Genomic DNA, 12,392 nt, shown 5'->3' on the forward strand with positions numbered 1-12,392 from the left:
AAAGCGCACCAAGTACCTCCAAAGGTTCCTGGTCTCTATGGAAAGTTCCTGCAGCCAAAACGGCGGCCACTGTCGAAACTCCCTCACATCCTGCCACATGGAAAGATATTAACCTCTGTATGCATATATAGGATGTATGAAATATGCGGAGAGGCTTTAAAAGATAGAGTTTTCCAACAAGCATCATCAAGCCGTGTGTGTGTGTTCGCACAAAAAAAAAAAACAACAACACATATTTCCAATACTTGTTTTCAAGGCTATGATACGTGTTGCAGTTCATTGATTTTCAGGTCATGAATACCATTGGTTTTGGATGTGGGTGTTCCAACATGTGTTAACACTTTCAAGTTTGAGCAACAACATCCCGTTCTTTGGTTTCCTCAGATATGACGTAAACATACCACAAGGCGAGGAGTCGAGATTAAACGAGGAAGTGTGGAAGTATCGAATACCAAAGTATCCAATGGGCTATTAACTCCCACACTGACAATTACACAGTCAGCTATTTTAAGATGGTCGTGTGAGGTTTATTGCCTTAAAAAATACATATTTAAGTCCGACTGAGTCGCTTCTAGCTCCACTGGAGGCAGAAGATTGGAGTAAACCGAGCGGTATGCGCCTCTAAAGCAAAGTATTTTAACTGAATCACTAGACACCAGGGAAATGGCTACCAGGTGGGAAAAATAATGGTGAAAATTGGGAGGGCTTCACAGAAAATCAAATGGTAAATACACAAGGAAAACAGTTCATGTGCAGATGTGGCATGCCGTTTTGCAAGGCATTGTTTGTTTGCTGGGGGAAGTGAAATGAATTCGCCACTTGCGAAGATCGAAACGCTTTGTCACACAGCTGCACGAGCACTGTCCATCTTTAAAGTTCACATCCACTGCATTGTTTAATAAAAAAAAAAAAAAAAAACATCCCGCAATTTTCTATACATTTTTAATATTTCACATTCTTCAGAAAAAGACAATCAAAGCCACATAATAATACAGATAACTTTCTTTTCTTTCTTTTTTTACAATTGAAAATGTACAATATAATAATTTATTATCACAATTCATTTAACATGAGATGAACATACTGAAAAAAGGCATTGGTTGTCTTAAAACAATATCCATGGCTTGGAGATATATGTCACTGGAAAGAAAAAAATAAGGGGGTCAGCAGGACCGCGGGGGGAGATCCCTACAATCACTGATTCTTCACAATTCAGTACAGTACGGCACCTCACGTTTACATTTGCAGAAACTGCCGTTACCGTCTCTTCATCCTGCTTGCAATATTTTCTAAGAGAGCACATAAACACAAATGTGAGAAAATATCAAGTTCTGCTGAGGTGGGGGATTTTTTATTTTTTTTCCAGAGCCAGCCAGTGTTGATTTTCAGTCACACGTGTGGCCACATTGTTGCCATATGGTGACTGTAATTGTACCTTTAAAACTGCTACTCTAATCCGTGTCTGCGCCGATCAGCCACAACATTAAAACCACTGACAGGACGAGTAAACATCCTTGACCATCTTGCGACAATACAATGTTCTGCTGGGAAACTTTTGGACTTGGATTCGTGTGGATGTTACTTAGACATGTGCCACCCACCGAGACCAGACCAGGCACTCCCACCCCATAGCAATGACACTCCTTGATGGAAGCAGCCATTAACACACATTACACACATAAACGGTTTAGGAACAACTCAAAAAATATATGAAAAACAGCAGAAGATGTTGACCTGGCCTCCAAATTCACTAGATCTCAAACTGATCAAGCATTTGTGGGATGCACTGGAACAAGTCAGATCCACAGAGGCCCCTCCCCTCAACCCATAGGACCCAAAGGCCCCCCACTAACAACATCCTGTTGCCAGACACCACAGGGTGCCTCAGGATGCCCCATGTCCATTCTGTGATGAGTCAACTGTTTTGGAGGCACAAGGGAGACCTATACAACATTAGGAAGGTGGTCATAATGTTATGCCTGATCAGTGTATAAAAACACATTCTACTGACAAATCATAGCTTATACCAGCACATTAATTGGGCTTGCAGAAAGGTATTATTGGTATTTGTATTCCTATTACCTCACCTCTCATCCTCCGCAGGGGAGATGGAGCCCATCCCAGGTGACACCGGGCGAGAGGCAGGCAGGGTACAAGTCTGTCACAGGGCTACATTCACACCCACGGTCAATTTAGAGTCGCCACCAATTAACCCCCACGGAAAGGCCCCGGCATGTTCAAACCCAAAACCCTTCTCGCTGTGAGGCGACAGTTCTGACCACCGCGGCGCCACAGTGCTGCCTTATCGCGGATCTATTTTTAATATGCTGAACCTGTCACCCTGCGACTTAACCCTCAATGACAAGTCACGTCCCACTGACAGATTATAACTCATCATTAGATCACGAGCACATTAAATAGACATTTTAGCGGTGTAACGTCTGACTTCTTTCTCTTTTTTCCCCAGTTATTGTCATTTTTTTACCAAAACCCATCCATATTACCCAAGAGCCGACTTCGGCGTTCTTCTTTCTTTGTCCTAGATCCATTTTTGTTGTGAGATATGAGAACATTTTTGACTTATTTTGGGTAATAGTCGCACTAAACAAGCAGATAACAAAATGACTCCTACATTTCAGCACTGAAATTAAAGCTGATTTTAAAGTGTATGAATGAACGTTTGAATACCGCCTGCTCTGTCCTTGCATAATAATACCACCAGGCTTCTAGTAGCCTACCGACCACCCCTGCCACCACACAAGTCCTTGCTATTTCAAAAGAATATATGAAACCTCATATAAGAATAACTACATAGTTTTCACTTGCTGATTATAAATTCCTGAAGCATTATTATTTCTTTTTTTTTTTTTTTTTTTAATGAACGTGAACTTGAAAACAAGTGAGTTATTATTCAAATGGCTTTAACACATTTCAGTTTCTCCTTTCAAATGAAAGAAGTAAAGGCAAATAAGTTATACTGTTGTTTTTTTTTCTTTTTTTTTCTCTTGTTATAAGTGTCCCAGGTAAGCTTCAAAGCACCGAAAAGGAACTACAATATTACATTCAAAGTATTTAAGCCAACCAGTTTTCTTTTGGCTGAATGATATATTACATGTTCACACTGCAGTTTCTCGTTGATATGTTCAATCACTGGCATTTTTGCAGAAATGTGTCCATTCCAGGGATTTATTTATTTAATTTTTTTTTAAATCTTCGGTCTTATAATAAAAGGAGGCCACACAAAAATATGTTTTTTTTTTTGTTTTTTGTTTTTTTCGGTAGCTCGAACGCAATGTCCAGTGAACTCTGAGATCGGTTCTTTTCTTTTTTTTTTAAGCCTCTCCTGGCTTTCAAAACGCACCAGTCCCGTGAGAGAGAAACCCGCTGCAGAGTGGTGCTGCTGAAGACGTACATCAATCAATGATGTCACTTTGCAGAAAAAAAAAAAAAAAAAAATCAAATAAAAGACGCGCTTGCTCGTCTCTTAACTCCCGTCTCATCGGAGTTTGGTGTTGCTGTATGTGTTGCGCTGTACAGAGATGAGCTTTTCCATGCACATGGTGCGACTGTCATGTAAAGAGCTGTGCCACGTGTTGCTGGGAGGTCGCCCCTCCTCGCTCCGGCAGTAGACGTACGCCATGGTGTCGGTGCGGCTCTGGATGTGGGTGCTGCGCAGGAGGGACCGGCAGTAGAGGCTAATCTTCTCCACCCTCCGTAGTATCAGGTTGGCTTTTCTATTGGAAAAGACAAACAAAAAATTAGACAATAATGCAACAAATGTGCCACAGCTGGCACATGTTTCAGTGCATGTCAATGGTAGATACATTCATTCATTAATTTTCTGTAACCGCTTGTCCTCTGGAGGGTTGCAGCCACCACGCCACTGTACCTCGGGATAAATAAAGTATCTATCCATCTATCTATCTATCTATCTATCTATTGACTGTGCAATTACGTATGTAAAAGGTGGTATGTTTCCATTCATAAGACCTTATGAATGGACGGGACCCCAATTTCATACTAAACGGGGCATCTAGAAGCTCACTGTGTCGCCTGGACAGCATAATCTCAAACTCAGATTCGTTACTCCACTCACAAATGCGTGCACAACGAAAAACATGTACAGTTTTGGCATTCAACTTTCATCGCCTCCACTGGGTTCGTGTCCGCGCAAACGTAAAGTTTTTAATGTTACCAGAATTCAAAGAATTGCAACCGCCGTCTCCCCCGTCACTCTGACGGAGAATGCCAGTCTGGGTCGCAACCAGTGACGTGCGATGGCATTTTGAATTCGCGGGTACACCGGTTCAGTCGAACATTATACCAGAGGCAGCTGTCTAGAGTGAGCGAAACAAAGAATTTTGTCTCCATGTCCCGAGTCTGGAGCTGAAGTTTACGACATGAAGGAGCCATATGTCAGGTCAGCTCAATTTATAAAAAGATGCCTTTGGAAAACACACACACAAGCACACAAACACCAAAACACACCGTGGCACACACCATATATACAAGAACACCTACGCTACAAGGTTGTTAAGCTCATATGTACATCAAACTGAGGGAAACACACATGGAGAAGGGCATTTGCTTTAAAAAAACAGTGTCTGCTGAGCATCAACATCTGTCTTTAGTTAAGAAAGGAGTGCAGACATCCTTTTCGCTTATTTGCCGAAAAGGGTGAGGGGGGCATTTTCTCATTTCCCTTAAATTCTTACGTCTGAAACAACGGAATACCGACACATTATCGACGGATGCTTGAAAGCGCGTGCGCACGGGACGAATTAAACCGGTTTAATGTCATTCGTGATGATAAAAAGTTAATTTAATGCACGGTAACCTTTAAGTTTGCGACTATGCAAACACAAGATGTGGCTTGTGTGATTCAGTTACATTCACAAAAACAGCTTCACTCCAGAGCTCAATCAACTCAGAGAGACTAATGTATGGACACAGAAAAGGTACACTGCAATACAAGATAATAGTCGTGTTCACAGTATCAGTAAAAAAAAAAAGTAGCAGCCATGTATCACAGCCCGTCCAAAACAAACAATACAAGAACAGGAGCTCCTGTTCAGCTGCAACAATGGTTGCAAACTTTTGGGGGCTCCTGGGATTCTCGGCTCCAGGAGGAGTGCTGACTGTGCTTACGTTTCACTTGGCCATTCTGTTACCTTTTAAAAGGCACCACCAATAGAGCCCGCTTGTAAATTACCGCAATGAGGCTCAACCCTGCCAACTTCAGGCAGTAAATAATCCACACTCGCTCATCCAAAAGCCGCCCCAGCCCCTCGCAGCTGCCCACACACAAACACACATACACAAACACACCGACCAACCACTCCAATCCCCGTTCCCCAAAGTCCCAATGGCCAACCTCTGCCTCCCACCCCCCTTCACCAATCAGAGAGAAGCATAATCTTCCTACAGACCAAAGTTATTCCTCGATTATTATATTATTTACGGCTTTAAAGGAGTGCTTCCAGGCAGAGGGGGTGGACAAACCAAAACATTGGGCTGTAACTTAAGATCTTGTGTTGCTATCATCAGTGCGGGACCAACTGCCCTGTACCTACATGAAAGTTTTTGTTCTATACTATCTATACTATTTTTAAACTGTTGTTTATACTTCCTCCTTGGCATTTTTTGGCTTTTCTTTGTTCGTGTGGTATCTTAATGTCTCACTGTCTGTTCAAACCATCAGCGGGAGTGTCCCTGGAAAGAGGGTCATGGGTGAGGGGATGTCAGGGTGGTATACTGTAGACACAGATGAACCTTTTTTTTTATGTGAAAGAAGAGGAAATGGAGTTGGAAGTTGAGTTAGTGTTAGCCGAATATCACATTTAGTGTTTGGCTTGGCTGTCAAACACTGTTTTGGCATCGCCATGGTGATGTGGAGAGCGACTGCAACCCCAGAGTTTTTACGGTGACCTTGCCCACTTGCTTTCCAGTGGAAGCACTTTTGGAAGTGTGTGTGTGTGTGTGTGTTTCTCGTGAAATGTTGCTCCTGCTTAGTGGGAGGGAGTGGGGTTGAATAATGGCTGAATAATAAGAATCTGGCAGCACAAGTTCAGACGGCTTTAGCTATTGTTACGTAAGAAACCTCAGGATGACTGTAATTGAAAGCAACGTCATAACACTGTGACAAGAAGTCAGGGATAAAAAATGGAAACTGGGGGAAAAAAATAAAAATAAATTCTAGACAAGAAAACAACCGTTACACATAAAATCCTTAGGCATCTGTAAAAAAATTGAAAGTATCTGAAACATCTTCAATGCCTGCACGAGAAAAACATTGCCGCTGTCCAAATCTTCTCACCTGGGGCCCAGCTCATCTTCGCTGCGCCAGACAAAGTCTCCGAACTTCTCATAGTGGGAATTGTAGTGGTGCTGTACTCTGTATAGCAGAGGAGGAGGAATCTCCATCAGAGTATTGTATGCCATCTGCTGCTCCTTCCCGCTGGTGTAGCCGTTATACAAGTTGTACACCTTGTCAGCTATTTCTGTGAGGAGGTAAGAGACAGATGTACGAGATGCAGAGAAATACAAAAGGGAATGGGAGGAATATAAAATGAATGAAGAATGCTAATAAGCAATACATCTATGTGACAATCTTAAGGATTTTGTTATTGCAATTAAAATTAAGAACATGCAAGAGTTACTGCAGCAGAAGCTGAATCCCACAGAGTTTTGGCCATAGGTCATACATCAAATACACTGGATCCAGCACTTCTCATAATTCAAGTTATTGCTGTCTTCCATGAGACTGTCCATAGTAGTAAAAGAGACCTGTAAATTCTGACCTTTATGTGTTACTAGGTAAAACTTGACACCGATGATGACTGGTGCATTCAGAATTTATAGAAAGCATTTAAAATGTATGTGAAAATAAACAGAGATGAAGAACACAGCGTGGTTTTGAGTTACGTAAAAGGGAATAGTGACATGTGTACACTGTGGATACAGCGCAGTCATAAAAGGTCATAGTACCTTCGGCTCGGCTGTCATCCACCACCGGACAAGACGTCCGTACTGAGACAAAGCTTGACTCAGACTGGCTGCCTCGGCTATCCACTGCATAGAGAGTAAACCTGGAAATAATAACAAAAAAAGCAGCAGAAGCGATTTTATTTGTCAAATCCATCCCAGTAAGAATAAGGCAAGCTTGAAATATTAATCAAAAATACTTTATCTACAATGAGAGAACAAAAGATTTTTTGAAACAGGAGCTAACATCCCCACTGATTAGTTGATTGTCCAAAACAAACAATACTACTGCCACATTTTAGCAGTGGCAATAGTTGACAAGCTAAATATGAGTAAGAGAGAGATACATGTTACAAATTATTGGGCTTCAAACACAGTTCATAATTGAAGGGGTACCACAAGGTTTTATTTTAGGACCTTTTATGTTTCTTTCATTAGCTTTTATGTCTTAATATGTTTGATGTATTTTTTTAAAAAAAGTGATATGGAGTCAGATATGGAGTGGAATATTAAAAGCTCACTATTCATTCATTCATTCATTCATCTTCTGTATCCGCTTGCCCTCATTATATATATTTTGTACGGTTTGTCATATTCTTCTCCTCTCTCCTCGTTTCTTCTTCAATTTTCTTTTTGTGACAGCATCTCAGATTTCTGGCTACGAACAAACTAAAAGAAGAGCAAGAAGATGGATACGATGCTGGTCATACCAGGCAAGATTATATTAGATCATGGAAGACTATACTAAACTGAAATCACTTACTGTGCTTTTTTCAGAAAATGCCTTGTGAATAAGAAGCCAGCCATTGTGGGCTTTAAAATGAAAACAGCCAGCACCACAATGGCAAAGGAGGTAAGGAGTAAAGTGGCATGTGGCTTGACTCCAAGAACTCCATAAGGACAAAGTTCCTTTATTTGAAAATGCCAAATATCAGAATATTTTTGGTTCCATGACAGATTTCAGGAACACTCAGTGCCCTGATAGGGAACCACAACAAACCATTCAAGACAAACCAATAGGAGATGAGGCACACTGAGAAAATATACCGCATCTCAAGCAATGTAGGACCACGCCGCTCGGAATAGAAACCCAATGACCTTTACGTGTCCTTTTGAAAATGCCAATCTGTGTACTTCTGATTATGAAAAAGTACATGGAGGAACTGGTCATACTGAAACCTATTTAAAAAAAAAAAAAAAAAGCAAAACAAAAAACCCCCCCGACATTACTTTAAGGAAACATACTTTTACTGGTTTATCCAATTATCTAATAAGTAGAGATAATCTATATCCCTGATTAAATAATACTTCATACTATTTTCTATTATATATCATACACCGATCAGGCATAACATTATGACCACCTTCCTAATATAGGTCTCCCTTGTGCCTCCAAAACAGTTTTGGAGGCACAAGTTGGAGGCACATTCTCTGACTCATCAGAGAAAGGACATGGGCCTTCTGAGGGTGTCCTGTGGTGTCTAGCAACAGATTGTTGTTAGTGGGGGACCTTTGGGTCCCATGGGACGAGGGAAGGGGCCTCTGTGGGTCAGGTCTGTTCCAGTGCATCCCACATGTACTTGATCAGTTTGGGATCTAGTGAATTTGGAGGCCAGGTCAACACCTTGTATTGTCCTTCATGTTTTTTGAGTTGTTCCTAAAGTGTTTGTGCCTGTGTCAGGCTGCATCCTGCTGGGGATGGCTGCTGCCATCAAGGGGTGTCATTGCTTTGGGGTTTGGGTGCCTGGTCTGGTCTAGGTGGGTGGCACATGTCTAAGTAACATCCACATGAAGGCCAGATCCAAAGTTTCCCAGCGGAACATTGTATTGTCACAAGATGGTTAATGATATTTACTTCTCCTGTCATTGGTTTTAATGTTTTGGCTCATCGGTGTATATAATACACAGTTTTTCCTGAAGAAAGAATAATTAAAAGACCCATCCTTTGGTCCACATGCACTGTTTTTCTTACTGCAGGGGAAGTTTTGAGAAAGTGAATTAAGTATTGAGAAATATTTGTAACTGGTTGTGAAAAACTGTAAGCTTTCATCAGCATTTCCACAGAGTTACCGCTGTAAAAACAACAGTATGACAAAAAGGGAAGCCACAAAACAAAGTGAGACACAATGAGACAACTCAAATGGAATTCCAATGCTGAAAATCTTTTTGAAATACATGAAAATAAAGAAATTAGGCCTATTATTGTTTTTGCAAGACTTGCTTTTCCTCCTAAACCCATTTGCATTTGTTTTGGGTAATGTCTTTTGTGATTTGTTCCAATGCTGTCAAATGATTGTTTTGTTTGTAACACGACCTGTTTGGACATAGCTCACATAGTTTGTCTGGTCTTGTTATTCAGCAGGGTGGATGTGGTATTCCCCAAGAACCTCACAAAAGACACACGGGCCCCGCTGGCTCCTCTGCCCAGCAAAACAATGCCGGCATGTAACAGTCACACTGTTTAAATTATGTGGCCGCATAACGTGCAGATGGATACAATGAGGTACGGGATGGGAGGGAAACAGACGAATGACAAGGCGGGAGTTTTATCAAGCTGTGTTGGGACCCAGGATATGAGCTTCCCAGCCTCTTAAAGTTGTTTGATTGTTTAAATCACTGGGATCATTCCCCTTTCATAGCTCCTGCAGCAATTTCAGGATTGTTATGTAATGTGAAAAAAAAGTGCAGAGGGATGACTTTTGCAAGGAAATGCACATCAATTTTACAAAACCGCTGCTACTTTTTGATCACGGTTGCAGAGAGAAACCTCAGAGGTCCATCCCATCGCTATACGTCTCAGTTATGCACCGTAATAGTAGCAGTAAAATGGACAGCGTACGGTGTCTGAGCTCAGTACAGGCACTCGATGATGATAAAGATCGCCTGAGAGAACAAAGGAACCAGCCACAGTCTGGCCCACCACGAGAATGTCAAATCATCAAGTAACAGAAATGGCAAGACATACACAACCACCACGGCCACCCACCCACACACTGATACAGATTACACTCTCCTTTGTCTCTGTTTTTCTTTCTGCATCGCTCACATATAGCAAAAACTCTGTCTGTCCCTTCTAATTCAGCGTCCCTCGAATCTATTCCAAGCTCGTCTGGCGGCGCACAGCTCCTTTGGAAGCGATTTTGTCCGCGTGCCACGGTTTTGAAAGCTCAGCAAACAATGGAGCGGGCAAATGGCAGATTAATGTTTGTGTAAATGAACAATGTTGCCATTAAAGTAGCCATTGTCCTCTAATTTAATGAGGCAGCGGAGAGACGGCCCGGACAAGAGATGACACGACAGAAAGCTCGGCGGAGAGCGCGAGAGAGAGGAGGAACGGGAGAAAGTGATAGGGAGAGAGGATCAATTAGGGCAGTATTTTTGGCATGCTGAGAGAAGCCAGGACAGTAGGGGATGCCTTTTCCATGACATCGGGATTTGGACGCACATCAGTCGAGCCTGGGCACGAATCAATCAAAGCCACAGAATAGTTTCTCATCGCCTGAAGAATTTGTGTCGGATTACAGCATCTCATGATTTGAAATCCTCTGATCTAAGTGGCATCTCACTGGTGTAACAGACCTAAATAAAATAGGCTCGCCTTTAATTGTGAATGAGCTCACATAGCAGAGCAAAAAGACTCCACAGTCAAAAGTAATGGCAAAAACCCAGTAGAAGATAGATAGAAACGGATAGAAACAACACATACGTGGGCAGTCTCTTCCCACAGTGCAAACCCTTTGGCATTTGCAAACCAGCCAACCTACTGTACTTAAGGCAGACGCACTTTGCAGTAAGTTTAATCAAATCAAATGCGCATGGTTTATTGGCATGCAGGACAACAACTTCTTAAACAAGAAGAAGAAGAAGAAGAAACAGTTGTATGGTAACTTATCCCATTTCACTCCTGTTCCCCCTTTTTTTTTTTGGAGCCATTGGCTGGATTGAAGAGACAATGTCACCATTGATGTCGTCACGGTCAAGCGGTCGCAAATGTCCTACTGATTGGTTGCAGAATATCAAGAAAGCAGATGCCGGAGCCAGAAAAGAAGGAAGGAAATGAAAATCCAAGGTAGTTGGAATGTCGCCAAGCATTGAAAGCCTCTTTTTTTTTTTTGACTGAAGGTCAAGTAATATCTTTTATTCCTGATGTATACTGGTTCAATTTCTGTCTGCAGCTACATGTTACCTTACATGAACTGAAACTAACGCCAAGCTGTGTGTATGGCTGACATATCTGGGAATCCGGGAATGAAAATTTGCCGCGTAAATCAGCGCGATTCTGCTAAAAATAAAGCAGTTAATGCGTCGTTAAATATGCACATGAAACAGACTCGTGCATTCGCACATTCAAGCACTGGCGGAAGTCAGGGTGAGGACGACGCTGTGCTGGTAGACTGCAGGGGAAGATCGACCTGTGATCTGGCTCGAGACCACTGGCACTTTGACTGTTTTCAAATTTCGAACACGGTTAAGTCTGGGCAGGTGCTGCTGGCAAACCAACAGAGAGGAAATGCGATAACGGAAAACGACTGAAATAAAGTGGGTAAATGTGGACTTCAGGCTGGCAAAAACACAAATACGATGGCAAAGGAATTCAGACAAACTGTCTGACTGACGAGGTGTCTGGAGACACTGCCTTAAATAGTCTGGAGCAATTAGAAGCAGCTGAGGAGCAAGCGGGAAGATGCAGGGCAGCTGGGACTGAGGCAGTTAAGAGAAGATTAAGGATCTGTCAAGTGACTCAGAGAGCAATGGCATGCGTATTTTGCAGTAAATAACTAAATAGAAAGGAGCACAAGATAAATCTAATACTTTTTGTATACTTATAATAATTTATGACATGAGGGACTTTTAAGATTTAAGAAATGTTGAATGTTTAAATATTAGAATATTGCTTTTATTAGAGCAATCATTAACCACCTCTTCATTGTCACCAATAAATCAGATCGAACACAGCATCATGGCAGTCTGTGAAACACTCACAAAATTTCATCAACAGATTTGTGGACATGGATACGCTTTTATTTTCCCGACGCTGACAAGGGGCAGAACTAGCGCATGGAAACAAAAACTGTGGGTTAGGACAGATGGAAGGGTGGTGGACTTACAGGACTGCAATCAAGTTTTTCCCCTACTCTACACTCCAAGAGCCCATTTTGATAACCCCACTTTCTCGTCTACATGAAGAAACTCAACAACAACATAAAACATCGTGGTTAGCGAATGGTGCTGGGGACCAATAGTCCAAGAAGTGCATTGTATTCATAAAACGGGAAACATAATGTTCTCCAGATAAAGAAATGGTGACTTATCACATGCTGCTTTTCACTTTTTCTTTTTTGTTAGATTACGTCTAGTATTTTGGTTTTTATTTTCTAAAACAAACATTTTCAATTAGGTTGTAACTT

General features: G+C 41.7%; 1 protein-coding gene across 1 annotated transcript in view; it reads right to left on the reverse strand.

The window, feature by feature from the left end:
• Positions 1-2,619: 2,619 nt before the first annotated feature.
• The window catches only part of astn2 (astrotactin 2), a gene marked incomplete at its 5' end in the record, with an annotated part of 268,101 nt that continues 258,328 nt past the window's right edge, over positions 2,620-12,392 (reverse strand). The window contains 3 exons of the mRNA XM_084572312.1: positions 2,620-3,734; positions 6,317-6,500; positions 6,988-7,088. Of these exons, the coding sequence (XP_084428438.1) occupies positions 3,497-3,734; positions 6,317-6,500; positions 6,988-7,088 (523 nt within the window). The 3' untranslated portion in view covers positions 2,620-3,496. The remainder of the gene's footprint in view (positions 3,735-6,316; positions 6,501-6,987; positions 7,089-12,392) is intronic.

Source organism: Chelon labrosus (genome assembly GCF_963514085.1).
Source record: "Chelon labrosus genome assembly, chromosome: 22".
Taxonomy (NCBI): Eukaryota; Metazoa; Chordata; class Actinopteri; order Mugiliformes; family Mugilidae; genus Chelon; species Chelon labrosus.